Raw genomic sequence first — 24,051 nt, 5'->3', positions numbered from 1 at the left:
CAAAGTAATTTCATCCATTGTTAACATTAAAACATTGCCTATAGCAGATTTAACGTTTTGTACAAAGTTGAATAAGTTGTCTCAGCTTGCCTTATCAGCTTGTGCAGTGTTCTAAAATGCTCATATCATGAGTCATATAACGGATCCAAATTTTTTCAGTGCTGAGAGAATTTAACCCTCAATAAGTACACTGGTTTCATTTTGCACACCCATCTGTCCTTTTCTTTATATCAGATCCACAGCTCCATTCTGACTGTAATGCTGTTAATGAGGGAACAATTCTACAGTTTTGATTCAATGCAGAAAATCCACCTCAGCCAAAGCTGACATGGTCATACATACAGAGGTCTGTAGGGTCAAACTGAAGTGGTCAGTTTAAAAGTTAGTGGGGCGTTTTATTGCAGTGATGAGGAATTACAATAACTAATCATTTTGTATTCACCATGAATGACTGCGGTTGGGGTTGGCTGAACCATTGAGTGCTTTGTGGCCTTGAATGAAGTGAGTTCCTCTTTATTGCATTCAACTTTGTATGGACAGCTACAGTAGAGTGAGGAAATCTGCGAGTGACTGAACATTTCAGCTTCATCATCGCAAATCAGTCTCAGACATGTGGTAATTAAAAATGAAAAGGATGAAAAACAAAAAAGCAGTATTTGTACCATATGAAAAGGGGTCCAGAGTTTTGATATACATTTTTTTTTTGTTTTCCAGTACCTTCAACACAGTGATGTTCCAGGTGAAACTCTCGACGGCTTTGCTTAACTTGCGTCCTTTCAGTCCCTCCTTCTCCCCAAGCCGAGGAAGCTCCTCATGGAAGTCCATGCCTGCAAAACACAAGAGTAAAAGAACAGGAGCTCTGCATCATCACAGAGGCGTGGGTGGACATCAACAATTCAAATTCAGGTGAGATGTAAGTGTGAGGCGATTTGCTCAGTTTATCTTTGTGACTAATATAAAATGTCAAGGGGAAAGTGTCAACAACCTGATTTGATAGGTTTGATGTCAGATACCGGATTTACATATTTACGCAAAAGCAAAGTGCCATCCCTCATGACATTTACATTGGCAGTTAAAGGTCAGGAGTTATCTAATGCTGTGAGAGGATCTAAAAATATACTGGTTTGACTGTGTACTATCTTTTCACTGGAAATGCTCACTGCACTGCTGTCATACTGGTGCGGTACACCTGAGAAAATCCGAAAGATTAATGTAGGACAAGTGCTTTCATGTGCAGATTTATTGTAAACAGCATTTCAAGCACAGATACTTGCTGGAGAATTGTCTTGAAAATATGTGTTTCCACGGATCCTCATTTCAAAAAGTGCAGATGAGATGGCCACTGTTTTATTTCTTAATTAGAAGTCCATACTGACAAACTTTTGGGAGTATCAAAATCACCACATGTGCTTTATTTCCACTTGTAGTGTTGTTTACTGACAGACTCATTCTCTGAGGAGTTGCCCTCATTAAGTTCAGCTGTTTGATGTTCAAGTCAGACTTGCTCATTTGGTGAATTTTTAGGATTTGGGAATATCTTGTACTGCAATCGTTTTATTTGTGAGCACTCATCAAAACTATTTTCACTCAGTTCATTATCACCTCATTTCAGCCTGAGCAGCCATTTATCACATGTCTCACCGGTCTGTGATTTTTACCTTCTCTCTGCACCTGCGCGATCCTCTCCTGAACAGCATCGGCGTTCTCAATCAGCTGTTTCTGGGCAGCAATCATCTGGTCAGACAGGAAGAAAAGTTTGAGTTTAACCTCTTCAGCTCATTGTGAACTCAATGTCGGGCAGTCAGGCACTTGAAGGTGTTAATATGACAAATATATAAGGCTTAATTTTAGGGAAATGTATTTATTACTTTTTTATTTAGCAGTGCATCCATAAAATACATGGCATGTTCCTTCTGATTAGTTTACTCACCATAAGAATTATGGTTTCTGAGTGTTATACACATTGTCAGGTTTCAGCAATTAACTGGGTGAGTACAATGTCATCATTACCCATTCAAGTGATGGTCAAATCTAAATAATAAAGCCAAGTTGTACCAAACCAGAATAATCCTTGAAGTCAAATGCAAGCGGACAAGCGGGATTGATTTGACCACTCTGAGTTGAAAGTGATATACTCAGTTTTTGTTTTAAGTAAAAGAGTCTGTGGAAAGAGATGAAGGGAAAGAATCAAAGGACAGAAGACTGGCTTTAGGCTAGCAGTGAGAGAGAGATAGATAGAGAGAGAGAGAGAGAGAGAGAGAGAGAGAGGAGGATGAACGTGTGATGACTAAGCCTTGAGTGTTTGTGTGTTTGCCCAGGAAGGCTGAAGAGGTGTGATGTTCGACTGGAGAGCGCACCAACTGCGGCTTCATAATGCTGACCTGCTGGGCTCACATTTGCTGGGTTCGCTCAAAGATCATCAACTCCGCTGACATGCATAAACACAACGTGACGGTTAGAAGAAAAGCACCTTCTCTGCACTAAGGTGTGTGTGTGTGTGTGTGTGTGTAGGTGTAATAGCCGAGTGCTGAAACAGGTGGGAGATATTCGTCCTGATCTAATGCAAGAGGAGATAGAGTGGGAGGAGACGCAGCTGGCAGTCAAGTTGTGTGTGTGTGTGTATGTGTGTGTGTACTTGTGGAGGAGTGTGGATGACTGTTTCATGCATGTCACCTCAGAGTGTCTTTCTGCATATTTAATGCCACAGGACTGTGTAATTGCATGTGGGTATGTGTTGTGTGTGTGCACTCAGTGACGCAGTGTTAGGTATCAGAAAACACATTTTTAAACTTCTTTCTGACTAAAACTTTCTGACTGAATACATGTTGGCCAATTTCAAACTAGGGGTGCAACTAACGATTATTTTTATTATTGATTAATCTGTCAATTATTTTCTGGATTAAGCGATTAGTTGTTTGGTCTATTGAATGTCAGAAAATGGTGAAAAATGTCAATCACTGTTTCTCAAAACCCCAAGATGCAACCTAAAATGTCATGTTTTGTCCGACCAACAGTCCACAACCCACTGCACACAGCTTCACAAAACCACTAGCTGTATGCTCTTAAAGGGGTCATGTCATGCACATTTCCAGGTCTATATTTTTATCCAGCTCTGAAAGCTGGATTCCGCTTCTTTCTATTGTTCTTTACTAGAAATGTAAACTTCTCTAATGCATCCATACACATTCGAGCCCAAATCAGATCCGAAATATGCAAGTGGACAATGTAAACAACCCATGGAACAACCTCAGCAACAAAGACTGTGGAACAGACGGCCGTTTGTAGGCATGTGCGAACAATCTGATGTCATTCCAATGGGAAGGAGAAGTAACTTGGCAAACAAAGCTGAAGCCTGGGCTTTTGACCTGAAGGTGGCATTTTTACATACGTTCACTTCAAGTTTTGAATTTTTGACACAACATAGACATCCAACATTATATTTACAGTATACAAATAAATGACAGAAAATTACAAAAAGCATTTATGTCCCCTTTAAGTCTTGTCAATTAACCTCATGAAAAGACCAAAACCAACAATACATTAGTCCGTCTTTCGATGCCTCACAACCTTCCTACTCTGTCTGTGGCTTTCAACGCCAAGCTCATTTGTACCTTATGAAGACATGAATCTTGTCTCAAAAATGGGTTACAAATATAAAGCTTAATGTTTAAAATGATTATGTATTTTCTTAACACAGCAAGGCACTTTATTTAAATTACCACCTTAAATAGGTGGACAGGTCATGCAAATAAAAAGGTGTGAAAGCAGAAGCTGTAGTAGGTTTACCCTCCACTACTCTGCACACTGTGAATTCATTGTCCTCCTTCCCCTTCCTTACCGTGTCGTAGGCAGCAAGCAGTTTGCGTGTCAGCTCTGAAAGGTTGACCAGGGGCTCCAGACATGGGTAGCCCTCCTTCAACACCATGGTGGCACCCATGGTGCCCTCAGGGCTCTGCAGCCTTGTGGCAAGGCTCTGGATGCACTGCTTCAGTTTGGCCACCGTGGGGAGCCCACACTGCTCTTTGAAACTGGCGGTGGTGCTCTGGAAACAGTGTGAGAGCAAAAGAGAAGAGAGAGACGAGCAGGAAGAAGAGGAGAGGGAAAATAGTATTAGATCAGATGTACAGTTCCGGCTGTAAAACTAAGCAGGGAAAGGTCAGAAAGGGTGACACACTTCCCCTCCTTTCCCCTGTCATCTGCTGTCTCTCTTGTGAATTAAATCAATATGGCAGTCATTGCCCCTTTTAATCCACTGAAATCAGCCTTAGCTTAAGCGCATTTGGCAATAGAGAAGACAATATGGCATAAATGTGGAACAGAAAATCATAGCATTTTGAGTGTTTTTCAACTGCTGTAGGTGTGTCAGGGTGCAAAACTGGGTCAGTTACCAGATCTGACGGGGACAAAAAAATAACCGTCATATGCTTATCTGTTGAAATTCCATTTTGGGTCACTTCATATTGAAGGCAAAAGATTTATTTTTGAACATGCAAGAACTAGAATAGGAACCTCTGCTGTCTACGTCAACACCATTTGCCACCTGGCAGAGCCCCAACTGGACTAGCGATTATCACGCCCCACCTGTGTGGGAGTGTGAGCATGACTGCTGTGACAGACATAGAGCGATAGAGGCATGATGAATAATAACAGACTGTGGCAGATGAGCCCACAGCTGTACTCATGGCAGGGAGAAAGAGACAGAGGGAAGGAGAGTTCATGTCATAGGGTAAGGACAGTGATACTGAAACAGGCAGATTAAAAGCTGTTTGTGAATGAACAAATTGTGTTTCTGTGTAAGACTGAGTGTATGTGTGTGTGTGTGTGTGTGTGTGTGTGTGTGTGTGTGTGTGTGTGTGTGTGTGTGTGTGTGTGTGTGTGTGTGTGTGCATAAGCGGGGTTTGAGTGGGAGGGTGTCCAACTGACTGGCCAGGCTATTGTTTTAGAGTTGGGTGATATGTGAGACCATAGGGATTTATCTAGGTATTGGTTTGATTATACCATTTACACTGAGGAAGCTATTTAGTGATTGTGTTCAATATTGCAAATCAATGAGCAGGACTGCTTTATGGCAATATTGGATTTACAGGATTTTTCCATTGATGTGTTGAATTACCTTGATTGTTCAGGTAACTAAATTAACCAATAATGACATTTCATTTTGGTTATTTGATCCATAAATTTATACAACATGGGCAAAAATACGTGGACACCTGAACATTGCAACTACTATAATTGCTGAACATCTTATTACAAAACCATTAGCATTACAGGAATAGTTTGACATTTAGGGAAATACTTTTATTTACTCTTGACACAGGTTAGATGACCAATACAAGTAAGTATAGAGCTAGAGCCAGTAGCTGATTAGCTTAGCTTAGCATAAAAACTGGCAGCACTGGGAAAATGCAAAAATATGCCTAACAGCACCTCTAAAGATCTACTACTTAGCTTGTTATATCTTGTTTGTTTAATGAATACACAAATAGAAAAAATATTCCTCTTGATGTTATGTGCTGTTGACTATTTCTTGACGAACAACAACCGAAAGCATGAGGTTTCCAGGCCACCAGCAGAGATACTAAACAGATATCCTGGGTAGATGGATAAACTGTTTATCAAGAAACTGTTATGGCAGGAAACCACAAACTGTTCAAAGAGATATGAGATATGACATGTTAATTAGTGAGCTTCAAAGGTGCTGGTTGGTGTACTTTTGAACTTGAACCGGAAAAAGTCAGGCTAGCTGTTTCCCCCTGCTTCCAGTCTTTATGCTAAGCTAAGCTAACCAGGTCCTGACTCAAGCTCAATACTTAACACACAGATATAGGATCTTCTCATCTAACTTTCAGCAAGGAAGTGGAAAGGAGTACTCTTCAATTTTCCAATCTGGCTGCAGGATTTTGCTCCCATTCAGCCACAACAGCATTAGTGAGGTCGACCACTGATGTGGGGTGATAAGGTCTGGCTCGCAGTGGGCGTTCCAATTCATCCGAAAGGGGTTGAATTGGGTGGAGGTCAGGGCTCTGTGCAGGCCAAGTACCAAGTGTTGTGCGACCAGGTTCTATTTTTACTGTTATTTATAAATGCTTCATAATCCTCCTCCACTCTTCTTACTGGCTCTTCTTTTGTCACTAGCTCTCCTCCTCCTCCTCTCTCTCCCTCTTATTCACCCTACAGAGAAGTCTCAGGTAGGGTCTGATTTCAGCACAGTCATATAAGCTTCTCCAGTTCACACTCATAACCAGACATCTTATGAACAGAGCCTAAAAATACAAAGCTGAGTGACACCTGATCTGTGGTGACTCAGCTGTTTGCATTTCCTTTAACCTGCCTGGCTGGTGTTTGCCACATAAGCCAAAAAACCACAAAGTGCCAGAAAAAGTGTTTATTTTTGCTTTGTTAACTCCTTAAGGGTCAGTTAACCAAAATACAGATAGATTTTGTCACATGTGCCCAGGTTTTTATCGCAAAAATTTGATTTTGTTGGTGCGAACAGCATTGAAAAACTCAGCAGCAACCAATGTCCTGATTACTCTGCATAATCCATTTATTTTCATTTTCATTTAATGTTTACCAACAGTCCAAATGAAAACTGTTATAGGGTGGTCTGTGGATGATCCAGCACAGACGGGACGTTATTTGACACTACTGCTGAGTTATTCAAATGAAATTGTTTGATTCAGAGGAAAAACCATACGGACAAAATTCCTTTCACCTCAAATTTATCAGGTTGGCGGCATAAGATTTAAAGGTGAATATCTTGAAACCTCCACACATAAAACCAAAACTATCTGCATGGCAAAATACCACAAAAGGTGAGTAGTGAGTAAACATTGTCTTTATCATTGTCTTCATAGTTCCAACCCATTTTCTCACCTGAGCTTCCTCCCGCAGGTCCGTCACCTCCTTGAGCGGGGCACTAGCCTGTTTGAAAGTCTCGTCCACCACTTTGATGCCTGTGTTCCTCAGCGTGACATACTCTCTCCCCCGCCGCCCCACCCTCCTCACCGACAGACCTCGGCGCTGGGCCTTCCCGCCACCTCGCCGGTTGGTGATCGCCACGTGGACAAACAGGCTGGTGTGGGGTAAGGGGTCTCCTGCCATGCCCAGCAGGGGAACATTGCGGTAGCCAGGCTGAAGGCACTCAAAGGCCACGCTGTACTGGCCAATGAAATCATCTCCGATGTAATCATCATCCAATACCACAAAGCGCAGCAAGGCCAGCTCCGGCATGTTCACCTGGAGACAAGAAATGGATAAAGAAGTTGAAATCCATTCATGCTGCTGTGCTCAGTATAAAAATAAAACCATGGTCAACAAAACATAATTTCAATGTTCTGACCTAGACTGTCACTGCCTACCTCGGCTGCTTCTGAAGAATACACTTTTGCATTCTGAAACCTTTTCATTGAAAATTGTATGAAAACTTTGAATAACTTTGTGGTTCTTATTGAAACCTGGTTCTTGCTTTGGTCATATCATCTGAGTAAGAAAAGAAACCAAAATGTGTTTTTCAGAAGATTTATGTTGCCATAAAATCTGAGGTACTTTTTTATTTAAAGGTAAAATAAAATATACAAACATGTATATATTTCACAAAACAATCTGACCTCAAAGTCCATTTAGCAGCTTTGCCTTGTTGTCATGGACTTGCAGATTTTTCTGAGCACTTCTCATTCATGTTAAAAGTTGAGATTTTGAACCTCATTTACAATTCAAAGAAAGCTGGGCAAACTATTCACTGATGAAGACTATGTTATATGATCAAAAGCCCCAGAAGAGTGAGTGAGATTTCCCAGTTGAGATTGTTTTGCCAACCAAAGTCAAGAATAAACTTTGAACCACATCAAACACATAGTATTCTTGTACCACTCCGATGTAAATACTCCCCTCCCCTGTATGAACTTATTATTGCACATTTATATATTTTTTTTGCTGTATCACTACTGTCATTAGTAAAGCTTGGCTGCACTTTTGAGCACCAGCTCCCATTAACCACAATAGTGGACCATATGTGTTTCAGCATCAAGGAGAATCTCAGTCTCTGTTGTTTTGTCTTTTAACTTCCTGGAGAGGGAATGTATTGCATTATGTAGATTGACTCTTGCTGCTTGTGATCACCTTGTGCCTGCATTTAAGCAAATATCTCACCAGTTTCACAATAGAGCGTAGAGTGTGAAGGACTGACATAGCTGGAAGAAAATGAGAGACTTTACTCTACAGCTGTCTGACAAATGTCAACTTTTATTTACATAGCAGTGCTAATTAGATGAGTTTTCCTGCACAGCAGCGAGATCAGCTGCTCATATTACTGTTATAATAATCTTAATGACTGGTTGAGTGATCGTTTGTGTGGCTATGTGGATATCTGTGTTTCCCTGGACAATAAAATCTGTCTGTCAGTCATTTTTGAAGAATGTAAATAATGTTAATAACTTAATAACCTGCATCATCATACTGACAAGTTCAAAGCTCTTGAAATTTTGACCACAGAAACATCAAGCTACTGCTGCAAAACAAAGTAAGCTACAGTACTTGAGCTAGTAGTAATGTGGAACATAACTTTGTGCTACAGATCGTCTTTTTAATCTGATTTCCGTGGTTGTGTCAAATCATATGAGAAATGTGCACAAGTGTTCCCATCTTTGAGAAATGAATAGCATGCTATGTGAACCAATCAGGACCACAACTTTTTATTTAACTATAGCCAGTAATAGCAACTGGAGGTTAAGAGACAAAACAGGAAACAAAACCAACAAAAACGTTCAACCTTCACTTTCAGGAATCAATAGGCGGAATCAAAAAGTAGTTTCTTATAAATTTAAACAGGTTCCTGATACCCAAACATCTAACAAGCACATGCACCTTTAAATCAAGGTCTCGACTTAAAGTCTACATTAATTAATTTTTGGCCACTTGGTGGCAGTGTAACAAGCTGTAAACACAACACTGACATATTGAAAGTTGTTCTAGCAAATGTGTTAGCAAAAAGTTGCCCACTTACACATACAACCTTAGCTTTGGTATTCACTTGAAGTCAAGTTTCTGTCCACCTGACAAATTTAAGTCCACTATTCAGTCTCCCTTTTACTGTTTTATTGCACCAACTCCTGTGGTAAATTTCTGGCTCTTTAGTCGTTAAATGTTCCACTACATTTGCCACTATTTCCTTGTCTGGCACTTGTCTGGTGGTAGGCAGGTAGTGTAAAGTCATTTATCAGAGTTTTTCCACAGAAAACAGCTGCCTGCTGTTGCTGGAAACAGGGTGCATCAGAGCTGTTAGAATGAGTCAAACCAGTAAACAGTAAAGGCGTGGACCATTCACAGTCATTTTTTCCATTTCTTATATAAAAAATTGATTAGTGCAGCTTTAAATTCTTTCTTTTTATCAGTTCAACACTGTACAAAAATAAATGCATCTGTTTGCAGCTCAGCAGCACAATACATTTAAGAGCTGGAAAGATTCAGTGCTACTGAAACAACCTGCTTTCCTTCCTAATTACTAAGTACTAGGAAAAATCAAACCTGTTATTTACATCTCAGATCGCACAGTGTTAAATTGCATTCACTACAATGAGCAACCTCATTTGTTTGATCATCTAGGCTTTTAAAAGTTTAATGTCTGTCATCTGAGAAGGTGCAGACACGTACACAACATTTAAATGTATCTGTACATTATTCATCTGTCTTTGATTTAGGATCATCAAGTCCGCTCTTATTAAGAGCAAAAAGACGCACTTCATTAAATGTTTACAGCAGTGAAGGGTGATCAATTAGTCACAGTATTCAGCAGAGAAGTTCAAACACCATATCCTGTTATGAAGTGTCACTCATGAAGCTGTTGAGGCACAGTGTTAATGTTAATTACACGGTACAATAAAAGGAGCATCCTGCCGTACTGCAGTGGGAATACTGTTTGAAATATTACATTTCAGTTCACATCTTCAGAGGACTTTACCTTCCTCGCGGCAAATAAGGCTACGAACACCCGCACATGTAAGCACAGACAGTCACACACACGCTAGTGTTAGTGGGAGGACAAATGATGCTGGGAGTGTGTCTCTGCATATTAATTCGTGTGGAGGAACAGAGCGTGAACAAATTTCACAATAAAACGTTATCAGCTAATGTCTCTGTTTTTCTCTTTACAAAACCTGATACAATCTCACACACACACACACAAACCGGATGTTTATAGCAGAAAGCAACATCAATCTATCATTTCCTACAGAGAATGAAGATGAACTTGCCCCAAGCTAGAGTGTGTGTGTGTGTGTGTGTGTGTGTGTGTGTGTGCATTGCATCCACAACAATAAAACCATATGAAGTCTTCAGGCTTAGAAGGAAATGAACTCAGGCAGCACAGTTGAGACACTGATTCCTTCACAAATATTGAGATGAGTTTGCATGTGTCTGACATTGTGTCTGTGTGTGTATGTTCTGTCAAATCTGTTTAAATTTATGTTATGATGTTATAAATGTTCTGGAGGCCACAAGACGAGTGCAGCAGTAAAAACACTCCATTTGTTCTGCTCTTTGATAAAAACTCACTTGTTGAACCCCAAAACAAAAATTGAACAGTTATTCATTTGGTTAAATATTTATATCCCTGAACCTGAGTGACTGTCACTTCATTCAGGGGCCACCACCTACGAGAGAAGCGGCCTTCAAAGGTGTTGCCTCAAGACTCGCTGTGATGCAAAGGGAGCCTTTCCAGATCAGATTAGACTGAATATAACTGAAATAGCTGCTAACAAGAAAAAACAGTAGAGTTTATCCTTGGCTTCTATTATTTACACCCACCAGCAGAACTGGAGACTTGATACTTGACTTGGATTTGGACCAAAAGACTTAAAAACAGCTCTGCCCTCCTGTGTCCTTTTTTATTGGTCCAGTTTGTCATGTGTTTACTAGTAACCAATGACAACCTAAAAGCAAACACATGCTAAATACAACATGGTCACATTTCTTGATTTAAGGTGATGAAAAGGAACACTTGAATGCACCACTTAACGAATGACCAGCACTGCAAACTGGATACACTGGATGCATCATCAGAAATCCAGACCGATGACTCTATGTATTTTGGGAAAACGTTGTTGGACAGGCCTTGTCAAACTATAATAATGTATTTGGTCTTGAAATGCAAACTTCAAAGGAGGCAGCTCCTGAACTGGGACACAGCCAGAGGGACAGAGGGACAGACACTCAGGTACAGTATATGTCATTTCATGAAAAGGAAACAAAATCACACAGACACAGAAACGTACCCAACCCTGTCCACATGCACTACCATCATACTGTACAGATGCATCAAAGCATAAATCTGGTGTTATTTAATATTTTTCTTATGACAAATCCCATGAAAACACCAAAAACAACAATATATCAGTCCTATTAACAAGTACTGTCTGTGTGGCAAAAGCCTGGTACATCTTATTCATCTGGGCCATAGAGCTCCATTGTTGTACAAAAACTGTTAGAAACACATATGAGCCACACACATTGCACTTCCATGAACATGTGCACTAGTGTATTCTGAATGGTTCCCACATACACTGTCACTGCTGCCGTATGTATTCATACTAAGTGCACCAAATGTGTATTAATGCACAGCTGAAAGTTGTCCCCAACAAATGCACTATTCACTCCTCTTTGAGTAACATTTACTAAAAACTGTTTTAGTAATGAAACTACATATTCGATTGACACCTGCAATAGGAATGAATGGGCTTGGGGGCTCAATGCCACAAACAGGGTAGAGACGTCAGAGAGTAAGAGACAAACTAACGCAATGTCTTCTCACATGATTTTGTAATAAAAATAAATTAAAAAAATCTAGAATAATGCGAAACTTTGACATACACTCACATACACACATAAACTGACATGTAGGGCCGTGTTAACGTTTGACATGTTTCACAAATGTCTCTTGTAGTAAGAGGGAGGAGGGAGAGGCTGGTGATGGATGGAGGAGCAGAAAACATGTCACACTGACTGAACGAGGACCGGGCTGCCCCTTAGGCTTTGACTGCACTGTTGTAAAGAATATACACCCTCTGTGTGTGTGTGTGTGTGTGTGTGTGTGTGTGTACCCAAAGATGACTCCAATCCTGTTCTCTTCTCTCGTTTTCAATTTTTCAGCAACAAGCCCATGGCTGAGCAGAGAAGCTCTGTGACAGTTAATTCAATCACCAAATGCTATTCAATAACCAAATGCTCTTCTGTAAGGACAGACAATCTGAGACACTAGACAGTATCTCAGGCTGAATCTCTATTCTTACTTTATCCTTACATCTGGAGTTGTTGGTTGTCTGGAGTGTACTCAATTTCATTTACTCACAAAATGGCTGTGGACATTTCCTTATTGAAATCCTCCTCATCCTAAAACTATGTTTTCAAACTTAACCAAATAGTTTTTCCTAGTAGAGTTTTATGCAAATGCAAATAGAAAAGTCTCTTAAATGGAAAAAAACAGCTTTTTGCAAGTGGATCCTTATTTACATAATATAAGCTTGAGGAGCAAACATCTAGATGAGAATGTCCAAATTAAGATGAAGAGCAAATGTCTGAACTAGGTTTCATTTCACCTCAGTTGGCCACAGAACCCAACTTTTAAGTTCAAAATGTTAATGTATTGTAATTTCAGTGCACCTCTCATTAAATGCACTATTTATAAACCAAAACAAGTGTTGCTCATTGGGAGACCTGATTGATAAGAAATAGTTCACCCATAACAATTCACTTCCATGATACATTTCATCACAGTTTCATATCACAAAATACTGCACCATAATACACTGTCACACCCATACCGTGTAGACGTAATATGTGTCTTATGAGTGCAGATAGCCGACACACTGTTTCTCAATGGGGCTTAGGAAAATAACTGGTGTTAGTTTGCACTGTGAGTGTGTCTAAGTGTTACGTTACGGAAGAGTGTGCTTATGTGGCTGCACGGTGTCAGAGCCTGCAGGACAAAGGATGAAGATATATATGAGAGCGAGCTTCAAGAGGCTGTTACAAGGTTGCAAGACCTCGAATGTGTGTTAATACGTTTGTTTGTGTGTGTCTTTTCTTGTCTGTGTTACGTGTGTATGAGTCATGGCACGCTGCCCTCCAGTCCCCCATCCGGCCTTGGGTTACAATCCAGAAGGCTATTGATACAAGCAGAGCTCTCCTGCTTCTCCTCCTCATATTCCTCTGCTTCATCCACGAATAAAACATAATGCAAGAGGGTTTTATTCAAAAGGGGTTATCATCATCACACTAGTCCAGCTTGTTCATAAAGGTGCTTTCACACCAAGCCAGTCTGGTTTATTTTGAGCAAACCTTGTGTTTAACTGTTACATTTGGTTTGGTTTGTCCAGGCTGGTGTGATCCAAACAACCACACTTAGACCACTTCAGAGGATGAGTCAGTCCACCTCCAAGTAAACTCTGGGGCAGTTTGATTGTGACATTTGATGCTAAGCAGACTGATCTCAGAACTATGTGATAATGGATGTGACACTTCTGTGCATAGAAACTCTCAGCAGTCTCTAGTTATCTATAATCAATTGGTAACCATGGCGACACATAAGTATGTCAGTACATGATTTCTGGTAATCTTCCCCGATACAGATCAAGTAAAGAAGGGTTCAATCAAAAATATTTTGTGCTGCGTTTGCTCTGTGTATTTTGGCAGTTCCTTATTCAAAAGTAGGGATGGGGTTCAACAGCACTTTATCGAATCCAAACCCCTTATCAAAACTTATCAGGTTTACATTTCAACATTTATAATCACTAAAATGTTATATTTATGGTGGCAGCCTAATTAATGCCCATAATCTGTACCTACAAGGTGAAAATGAGATGAGCAGGATAATGAAATGTTAATTAAATGTATCTAATACATTTAATTAACAGCTGTAGCCTGCTGTACGTCAGGAGCTACTTGCATCAAACGCTGAAGGTCCTGATTCGCAACTACGAAGCTGATCAGATTAAGATGCTGATATGAATCAAAGTTTAACTGGGATATTCTTCAAGTGACGTGACGTGATAAACTAGCTTAGATCATTACTCTAGAGAAGAGTTGACGCTCTGTTGGTCCCTGTTGAACTACAAAAACACACAGTCCACTTCAATATTTGGCTGAATACAGACACCAGCTGCACAGAGCACATTAACCAGATAACTGACAAACTTTATAAGACAAAACAAGAAGCTGCAACCTGAATGTTTTTTTATGTAATTTTTTATATTTTCTATGGCTATTTCACTGTAACGTTTTCTCCATCATATACGGTAGAATCCCTTGTTTATGTCCCAGCCTGTTTGGCTGTTTGTCAATGTTTATGACAGATGAGGTCAAGCAGCAGCCTTGATAAATCTTGGCATACCAACTATTTATTCATAAGGTCTTTGTGAGCACCACTGATGATAAATAAAGCCATTAGGAGTAGTGGGTGAATGATATCCTGTCAGTCAACAGAATGAACTTTGCTCGGATTTTCCCCCACATGTCGAAGTACGTGTACAGATGACAATTCAGTGAAAGTGTCCAATGAATGAGTTACCTGACAGTCCATGTAACTTTATGTTTGACTTTGCGTGTTATGTTTATGTTTTGTTTGTGATTTTTCTCTTAGGATTTACATACGGTTGACCATTAGTGCTGGTGACTCGTCAACATGCACCAGCTGTCAACATGGAACTGAGACATGCACTTCCTCTCTAAATTGACTTTAATGCACTGTGTTGCTATCTGTTTGTTCTTTTTTTTCTCTCTTGGGATTTCTATGGTTTTATCATTGTTTAAAGGAATTTACAGATATATATCTTTATCCTTTTTGTTGTTGTTGCACTTCTGTGGGTTGGGACAAACAACATTTACTTTTTTTGTTTATGTAAGTACACAAGACAATGACAAACTGAATCTTGAATCTTGAATCTTGCTTTGTTAAAGTCAGCTGTTTGTACGTCAGAGTGAACCTAAAATGGATTAGTACTTGTACTGGTTCACTTTTCTTCTTTGGTCTGGACAAGTAGGATTAAAATACAGGCGTGAACACAACAAGCTGTTTAAATTGAATACTTAAATGGACTTGTGATTACATGCACTCCAGCTGTACTTTATGTCTGTCTCCTGTCAAAGAGCTAAAGTAATTGCAGTCATATTCTTTTGAATTGCTGGTATTACGCATGCCCTTTGCAGTGTTTGTGGAGGTACATTATGTCTGCTCAAAAGCAAGAAGCTGAACACACACACACACACGACACGGCCACAGAGTACATGCCATATCAGTTGTGACAGCTTGTCATTATAGCTCAGCTACACTAATACAGGACTCTGTCAGTGAGGGATAAAAAAGCCAAATCAGCACTGCAGTCATCAAATCCCGTCTCATATAATGAATTCGCTGCCTATATAAGTGTATTCACGGGAGCACCTAATTCAAATCTTGATGGTCTTAACCCCCCTTTATTTTAGTACTTTCCAAAAATCACAAAAACCTCTTTTATGTAGTTGACATTTTCCTCTTTCACGCTCATATAAATGTTGCAATAAAGGCAGAATCTGCACTGGGTTAGATTAATGGATGATTCTTAACAATAACGTCATCCACAATAAGCTTCAAAGACGTCACCAAGCTGTAGCAAACTGCATTAACTGCTACTACTCTTTTTCAGTGAAATCAGAGGTATTGGCGAAGATCTAAGAAGGCATCCTGAGCTCCATCAAAGCTCTTGGGTCTTGTTTTCTTTTTTTTTTTTTTTAAAGGAAAATGCCAAACAAACAATTTCCTTTAGAAAATTAAAATATTTTTCTGTCATGCAAACAGGATTATTATAAGGAGCTGTCATGCAGTTATGTAAATGGCTTAAACAGGCTATTTGTTTTCTCAGTGGTTGCTCTATGGACATTATTGTGCACATGTAAACATACCCAAATATAACTGAATGCAACCTTTTAAACACTTGACCTACCTGCAAAGATTTGATTTTATGGAAAAAAGGAATTCAATGTTTTACAAAATATTAATTTAGTTAAAAGAGGGCATTATCTGCTCTTATAAGTTCATTTGGAGTGCTATACTCTCATATTTTTTGTTATGTAGTATATATTAAAATTTGGAGGAGCTGTATATTCGTTCTATACATTCCGCCACACATTCCACTGAACAGGAACTCAAGTGTATACGGTGTTAAAATGCCTTACTTGAAACTCGAAGGTCTCATCGAACAGTGGGTCATCTTGATTTTGTGCAGCAGTGCGTGTCCGCTGCTCAGCACAGTCAGCTGGTACACCATGCAGCTCCAGAACCACATACGGGTCAATGACCTCTCCCTTAGCCCCCGATCCCTGAGGCTTGGGCAGGTTATGGGCACTGATAACCTGTACAGTTGAACAAAAAGGTGTTATTTGATATTTCAATCAAAAATCAGAACTTCTCTCCTCACATTGCAGGGAAATTCCGGTTAACCTAAATAAAAGACTGAAAACTGAACCAACCTTAATCCGTAGAGTCTGAGGTGGCACACCTGGCACGCAACCCTGTGTGTGGGCACTGAAATATGACACCTCATCCCTCATAACAGCAGGTCGGAGAACATAACCACACCCTCCGTTCTGTGAGAAGCGACCTCTGTGAAGGTCCAGCATGGCACCAGGGGTCTGCTGGTTTAAGGCCACGAGCTGGACCCCTCCTTTCCAGTAACCTTGTGGGTTGGGGTTACTGGAGTCCAGGCGCACTGAGCTGGGCCGCACCCTGGTTAGGGTGCGCTTGGTGAACATAACAAGGTCCTCTGGGCTCTCACTTGTCAGCCGCCCAGCTTCTCCCTCACCCAGAGAGCACAGTGTCCAATAGGGCAGCTCGGGAGGCATGGGCGTGCTGGGAGAGGAGGGACTGCTGGGTGGTGACTGCTGCTGAGCCTGTTTGTGACTCGCTCTTTGGGCATAGAAGCTGCGGCTGCCCGTCCGAGCAATTGCCACCAGGTCTGACAGCTCTTTGTGGAGGCGGAGCTTCCTGGGTTGGGAGGGTGGAGGCACCACCAAGACCACACCCAGTTCCTCCTCACCAGGGATGGTCATTCGTCGACCTGCCAAAGGCCCTCCTCCTCCAATTTCCTCATCTTCCTCAGATACCTCCCCATCAGAGTCTTCTACCTCTGGAGGGAGCTTCTTCCCCACTATTAGGACGCGTCCCTTCAGCTGCTCAGGGGAGGGTAAGGTTGTGGCTCGCCCTCCCAAGCTGACAGGTAGGGCTTCTGGAGTGTAAAGACGGGAGCCAAAAACCTTCTTTAGGTGTTGTGCCATAGTGTGCTGCTGGGCAGGGGAGCAACGCTGGCATAAGTACACCAAGAGTGGGTACTGAGAGGTCAGGAAGGCATACTTATTGACCACCTCCAAAGCAGAGCGGATAGTGACAGGTGCATGATGGTGGTGGTGGTGGTGATGATGGTGGCGAGGGATGTCTGGACCATAGTCGACCCCAAGGAGAGGCTCGCCTTCTGGGCCATCAGTCACTCCCAGCTCAAGGCATCGGCAGCCGGACTGCAGGGCCTTGATCAGCCCTCCTATGTCTGCTCTGCCATGGACCTGGTCATCCAGCAAGTAGGACCGGTACGAGGTGCTGAGGAGATAAGATTCATTAGATTCATAGTAGATTCACACTACATTAAATTCACACCACATTAGATTCATCTAGTAGTAGATTCATAAGATTCAGCACAACAAAAAATGTCCGTCTTCTAAATGATCTTTATTCTATTTATCTTTCACAGAATGTCGGGTAAGAGGCCAAAAATTACAACTGATTCCAAACATGTAATGATAAACAACTGTCTAATGACAACAATTAATGGCACATCTCATGCAAGACAAAAATGTTAAAACCACCCAGTCCCATGTTAGACTCAGGGGAGACACATAGTGAATCATCAGTTAGACTGTGATGCCAAACGCACCTGATGTAATAGTGGGACAGAGGCATGTTCATGTCCTGGCAAACCCCCAGGTGCTCAGGGTCGAGTAGCTGGCACTCGGGGGACTGCAGGTAACGGGCAAATCCATCCAGACCCAGCAGCCCCCTCTCCCTGCCATGGGCCGAGGGCTCATAGCGCCTCAGGAGCTCCCAGCAGCCCTCCGTTGTAGCCAGAGACAAACCCTGCTCTGTCTCCAAGAAGAGACGAAGGTCCTGAGGGTCTAGACACTCCCGGTCCTTCGACAGTTGTACCAATAAGAAGTACACATCAGGCCGGGTGCAAAGCTCACAGTACGCCTCCTGGAACTCCTCACATGTCACATGGGAGGTCAGCTTCTCCTTGCTGCGCTGAATCTCCTTGAAACGCAGACGTACCTGTTGAAAGAGAAATTGAATTGAAGAGAAGAGAGTTAGGTAGGAAGAAAGGTGGACAGTTTTCCAAGCTAGAGATGAAATGAAGTAAGTAATTAGCTAGCCAACATTGTACCTTGTTCATTAAGGGAAGCTGGCAAAATTGATTAAACTTTGGTTATCTTGTTTCAATGAGGATATTAAAGTGACCCACATCATACAGCACAATATAGCGATAATGTATTCCCTCTTATTCATTCTCCGTCTTCTCTCCTTCTCTTTATTTCATCTATTTCTTTTGGTCAGCTTCCACTTCTCTCTAACATTTTATCTATTCTGTCATCATCCCACGTTTGAAAAAAGTTCCTCTCTCTGATATCATCTTGGTCAAATGTGTCTGAGTTCTTGCCAGTTGTCAGCAGTCATCTCACCTGTCTGAAGCAATAGAGTTTTCTATGCTCTCCTTGTTTTCAGGGTAATTCTGTCTCCTTGGGTCTGTCTGCTATTCAGACAGCAGATGATATAGGATATTCTAGTGGGAGAAGTAACCTACCTATGTGTGACTGCAAACTAATAATGAAAACCAACAAATGAAGAAAAATCCCTTGTCATGATGGATTAAATGTTCTAATACCATAGAAAAAATACCATGGACAGCAAAAACACTTTAGTGTAACTTCCTTTCAAGGATTATTGCTCAAAATAGGCAGCTCATTACATTTTACATTTTCTCTTCACGTCCTATAGCTAGAAACATTTCTGGGCTGTGTCAGAGGAGGGTTACTTTGAAAGGCAGCGAGATCATGACATCATGAGATCACATGAGAATCCATCTTGTCCATCTTCCATCCATCTTCAAGATATGCACTTGTGTCTAAACCGCTGGTGGTTCGGACCGATCAGCGATCTATGAGGATTCTTGCATGATCTTGTGATCTCACGATTTCACAAATCCACCTGCCTTGCAAGGTACGATGGTGATAGATGGTGATGAACAGATAGGTCATCCAATCACCTGCCAAGTATTTTTTTTTGAAAGTGCCTGCCCTCTTCAAAACATTTTCCAAGGACGACTTCTCAGATGGTTCTGTGTAACAAACCATCTGGCACGTCAGGTTAGAGGAAGGCTTCATCTACTATAAACTACAGTGGTCAATGTTTTCTTGCAGCAGGAATCCCTTCCATTTTTGTGTCCATTGAGGAATAATATCAAGATGAAAATGTAAAAATTGGTAAAACCAATAAATAATGGGCCATAAATATGTCAAATGCTCATTGTGTGAGGACATAAGCAGCATTAAAACTTTCAAACCAAGTGAGAAGAGATTTTTCACCATGTCATTTTGTTTTGATTTGATGCTTGTATTTTGTATTTACCGATCCATTACATTTTGCCATCTTACATTTATGTGATGTTGCCTTTTAATGCCTTTTAGATGTCTTTAAAGGTAAATATATTATGGAAAATTGGCAAATCATTGCCCAATTGGTAATACTCCACCACCAGCATGATACTCATATGCAACCACCATCATAACTCCATAATTTTGCCCATGTGCAGCATTCATGTCTGCATTAAGCATATGAATGTAAGTGTAAGATTTTAAATGATCTTATACTTATTCAGATAATCCAGGCCTGCTCCCCCTCACCTTGGCTTCCTTGATGCCGGGGCACAGTTTACAGATGGTGGCGACTGCCACATCCTCTGACACAATGCCGTAGCCGTCTTCATCCACCTGGGCGAACTCTGCTGCCAGCCACTCACTCCTCATCTTACTTCCCAGGCTGCCCTCTACCGACACACCCCCTCCTTCACCAGGCCCTCCTCCTCCCCCACAACCTCCCCCAGCCCCCCCAATGACTGAGGGGTGAGCCAGCAGGTATCGAAGGCCTGTCACCCAAATGTTGGCCACGTCCGCCGACAAGGCAACCAAGTCCAGAGTCTGTAGGGTGGGATAGACCGTAAAGATTACTGGATTGTGAGTAATGATTTTTTTACACTCATCTATAAATGTGACTTTATTAAATCCATTAATTTCTTCTTTTCCCTTCTTACCTGGTAGTCATCCCCGTGTATTATAGAGAAGGCTGCCTCCTCGGCCAAGTGTTCAGAGAGGGGGCCGTTATGGAGGAAGGTCTCTGTGCTCTTCCCGGTGCGGACCTCCCGAATGCTGGACACATCCAGTCGAGCCCGGTCCCCATCCTTCTTAGACGGCTCCCAGCGTAAGCAGCTCAGGTCATGCTCCAGGGTATAGAAACGACAGTAGACCCTGGAGTTGGGCCGGATCTTCTTCAGTTCACATCCGCCTTGCATGAATGCCAAGCAGTCTGCTGCACTGCTTACCTGGAGTAGAAAATCAATAGGAACTTTATCATCTTTATGTGCAATTGTGAAAGTATAACAAAGTTTTATTTCCAAGATACACTAATCTACCTTCTTTTCTGAGGGCATGCTGCTGAAGGACACGGTCTTCTTTCTGCCTCCGCCCACCTTCTGCACTGAGGGATCCTGTGAAAAGACAGATGGCCAGAAGGTTAAAATGAGAAGAAGTGTTTCTACGTGATAGGAGAAACCGCAATAAAATCAGATCTAAATCTACAAATGTTACTCAGCAGCTCTTGATCACTGTAGGTATTGTGCAAGCTCAAAGGAAACTTGTAGTCTAAATATTTCCATATTTAAAAAGGCAGAGATGCAGGCATAGTTAATTTGTAACCATGTAGGAAAATATTGGTATTTTGGAGTTTGGTGTATGCCTGAGCCTGAGCAATGGAGCAAGTGGAGCAAATGCATCCTATTATTCAATTAGGGGGAGCAAAGTTATGGTTTTGCTACCCCATCCACCATACAGTCTCCGCAATCAGGTGATTATATTTAAGCAGCCTATATCAATGATTACTTTACTATTTTCAGCAAAAAAAATCACATATTTTTGGACCACCCTTTAAATTAGTTCAGTCAAACCTGTCGCTGATCGTTTGCCACAGCATGCTTTGGCTGTCAATCACAATCTGTCAATCCACATAAGAGTCTGACTGTTTACAAAGGTGAGAAATATGCCATTTAGCTTAACTGCGATCATTGACTGAAAATAGAACACAGGAAAAGGAAGGCTAGCGTATGTTGAATGAACCTGTTTGGCCCACTGACTCCAGCCAAACTTTAAATTAGCTAAAAATAGGATTGTACTGTCAGCGAAATGCCAAACCAATTTGCGAGTCAACATAAGCTAACTTTGCCAGCCCGCCCACCTAACGTTAGCTTGTTGATCAGACAGGATTCGGCTGTGGAGATGGGCCAAATCAGAGTCATGTAATTGACACTTTTCACATGCTGTCACACCACACGTCCATTTCCTCACGCAATGAAAAACAAATTCATAATGTGAGATACTGTTCTTGATGCATTCTTGGTTTTCATAGCACTCTCAATCTAACTAATCTAGACTAGTGCAGGTGGCTGTTTCTTGACTCTAGAAATGCAGGAAATTTGTTTTAAATTACTGGGGAGGAAGCCCAGACCCCCCTGACAATTATATATCTTTCCAAAATTGGTCCCCCATTTTAAAACATAACCAGGTGCCTATGGGTCTATGATCATGTTGTTTAAGACCAATCAAACTGCTGGAATATAAAATCATTAATTACACTGTGAAAGAGCCCCATCAATATATATATTTTTGGAGCTTGCAGGTGTTTCACAGCGGGTTTTTTTCAATTTGGTTTCTGCACAGAGGAGCCAGTCTACTGTGTATCCCCTTCTCTAAATTTGGGCAAAATCTCTTTTATTTTTTCTAAGTCTTCCTGGTCATCACATCCTTATTTAGCCTGGTGAGCTGGGAGGTCTGTGTTTATATATCCGTAGCTTTAAGAGGAGGCTTAAGCAGAACGGAGGCCAGGAACTTTTTTGGTGACATGTTGATAAAGAATTTTTACTTTCCCAAAACTGCACAGTGTGAAGCTAAGGCCTGCAAATTTCAGTACTTAAGAATGTTATGAAATGTTAATCACACATTTAAAGAGGAAACGAGTGTCAACCTTTCATGAAAACATATGAATGATTTTAGTCCCTATGTCTGCAGCGCTGTCACACTCTTGCAATAACTCATCTTTATATAAAAATAGGCTGTAAATCTCTTCTCTCTTTATCTTACAGAATATTTTAAAGAATTACTGGTAATATCCCTTTTGGATTATCTCTCTGGTTAGACTGGGAAAGACTGCCTTCATGTTAAAAAGAGATGAACACTGACTGTTGGTAGGAGACAGGACACAAACCATGGTCAGTGTCAAAGGTCAAAGGTCCATCAACCCTGACCTTCTTATAATTTTTCAGTGAGCTAAAAGACCATTACACATCTCTTCACTTTTGGACATAAACACGGGTCATTTAAGCTGTTTTGTACAGAAAATCAGCGCTGTTCTTTCTCTGTAAAGGCTGGTCCTTCCTTACAGTGCACACACATACAACTATTGAGCAATGCTGCTAAGATCTCCTAAGGTTTTCCCGCCTCTGGTTATCTCTACCAAGACTGATTGGCAGCTTCATCTCTAATCGGTGAGCAAATGTCAATGTTAAGCTAAATTTCATTAGCGCTCCTGCATGGAATTTTCACTGACGGCCCCGATAGTAGCTCTGTACTGATTCATAATGAGCTGCAAACGCTCTTAGAAGAAATGACAGCAGTAATTACATGTGCTGCTGAGAGCAGAGAGCCAACTGTGAACACTCCTTTCCCCCCTCTACTTAGATTAGCCAGCAGTCCTTGGTTTACACAGATATACTGTACTGATAGACATAGGTGCATTTGCGGCAATGGCTGTTTTCCTTCGATATCTGAAATGGCTAAATGACCTTGAACGTGGAAGAAAAAACACTGGAGATAAACTGGGATGCTTGCGGGGGTGAAAAAAAAACCCAAAACATCTAAATAACACAGCATACCAACCAACCACAGAAATCCAAACAGTTTCTTTTCTTTTCATATGTGTTATGAGTGCTGGAATAAAACAGAATGTTAATCCTCCGCTCTTTCTAATCTGCTAATTCAGTCCTCGTGTTTCGTTGACATTGGCTTTACTTCCTCATTGTTTGGAGTCACACAGATCACAATGCTGTATGTTTAAAATAACACCAATAATTGCAAAATCAACTAACTTTCCTTCAAATATTTATCTTCATTCCTTCTGACCTTATTAAAAAACCCATCTTTTTGCCACAAACTGGGCTTGCACATTTGATGAAGGTGAAAAAATACAGAAATTCAACTCCATTCTATTCTATTTTATTCTATTCTTCTCCCACTAGCCTGTGTTAATAGCTTTCAGAGCCATCCACGTCCTCTGAAGTACACAGAGGATCAACCCGTGCTAAATCTCCACTACCAATCACAGATGTGATGAAAATGAGTCCAGATTTTTGAACATGTGTTTTTTCAGCTTTGTGTCCTAATACCCAGAACACTTTATGGTGGAGCATAGTAAAAAAAAAAAAAAAAAAAGAAAAAAACACGTCATTTTTGAATGACGGTAAAACTCTCAAAACACAGCACTCGTTTTAATCTCATATTGTGCTCATTTATGTAAACTGACATGCTTCTCCTATACCTCGATTATACTATATGCCTTCAGTAAACAGAGGCTGTTGAAAATCTGACTGTAAACTATTTCTTCTGTTGGCAACAAAACCGGTCCAAAAGATACAAATTGCAGTCAAATCGGGGAGAGAA

At 41.0% G+C, this 24,051-nt stretch overlaps 1 protein-coding gene and 1 long non-coding RNA gene across 4 annotated transcripts in view; one reads left to right on the top strand and one right to left on the bottom strand.

Annotated features, from left to right (window-relative positions):
• Nucleotides 1-24,051, bottom strand: part of plcl1 (phospholipase C like 1) — an 87,741-nt gene that overhangs the window by 6,201 nt on the left and 57,489 nt on the right. The window contains exons 2-11 of the mRNA XM_044365124.1: nucleotides 20,757-20,831; nucleotides 20,379-20,666; nucleotides 19,972-20,265; nucleotides 17,952-18,343; nucleotides 16,498-17,617; nucleotides 16,204-16,380; nucleotides 6,877-7,239; nucleotides 3,839-4,042; nucleotides 1,659-1,734; nucleotides 718-827 (exon numbers count right to left, since the gene is read on the bottom strand). Coding sequence (XP_044221059.1) covers nucleotides 718-827; nucleotides 1,659-1,734; nucleotides 3,839-4,042; nucleotides 6,877-7,239; nucleotides 16,204-16,380; nucleotides 16,498-17,617; nucleotides 17,952-18,343; nucleotides 19,972-20,265; nucleotides 20,379-20,666; nucleotides 20,757-20,831 — 3,099 coding nt within the window. The remainder of the gene's footprint in view (nucleotides 1-717; nucleotides 828-1,658; nucleotides 1,735-3,838; nucleotides 4,043-6,876; nucleotides 7,240-16,203; nucleotides 16,381-16,497; nucleotides 17,618-17,951; nucleotides 18,344-19,971; nucleotides 20,266-20,378; nucleotides 20,667-20,756; nucleotides 20,832-24,051) is intronic.
• Nucleotides 1,725-6,979, top strand: LOC122991794. Of its 3 annotated transcripts, none has more exons than XR_006405910.1 (3): nucleotides 1,725-1,815; nucleotides 2,319-2,485; nucleotides 6,895-6,979. It is a non-coding gene; the product is annotated as an uncharacterized LOC122991794 (long non-coding RNA). The 3 variants fall into 3 exon arrangements; XR_006405908.1 differs by having other exon boundaries at nucleotides 1,752-1,988; nucleotides 2,323-2,485; XR_006405909.1 differs by having other exon boundaries at nucleotides 1,752-1,988.

Source organism: Thunnus albacares, chromosome 11 (assembly GCF_914725855.1).
Source record: "Thunnus albacares chromosome 11, fThuAlb1.1, whole genome shotgun sequence".
Lineage (NCBI taxonomy): Eukaryota > Metazoa > Chordata > Actinopteri > Scombriformes > Scombridae > Thunnus > Thunnus albacares.
This window is presented reverse-complemented; position numbering and strand designations above follow the sequence as displayed.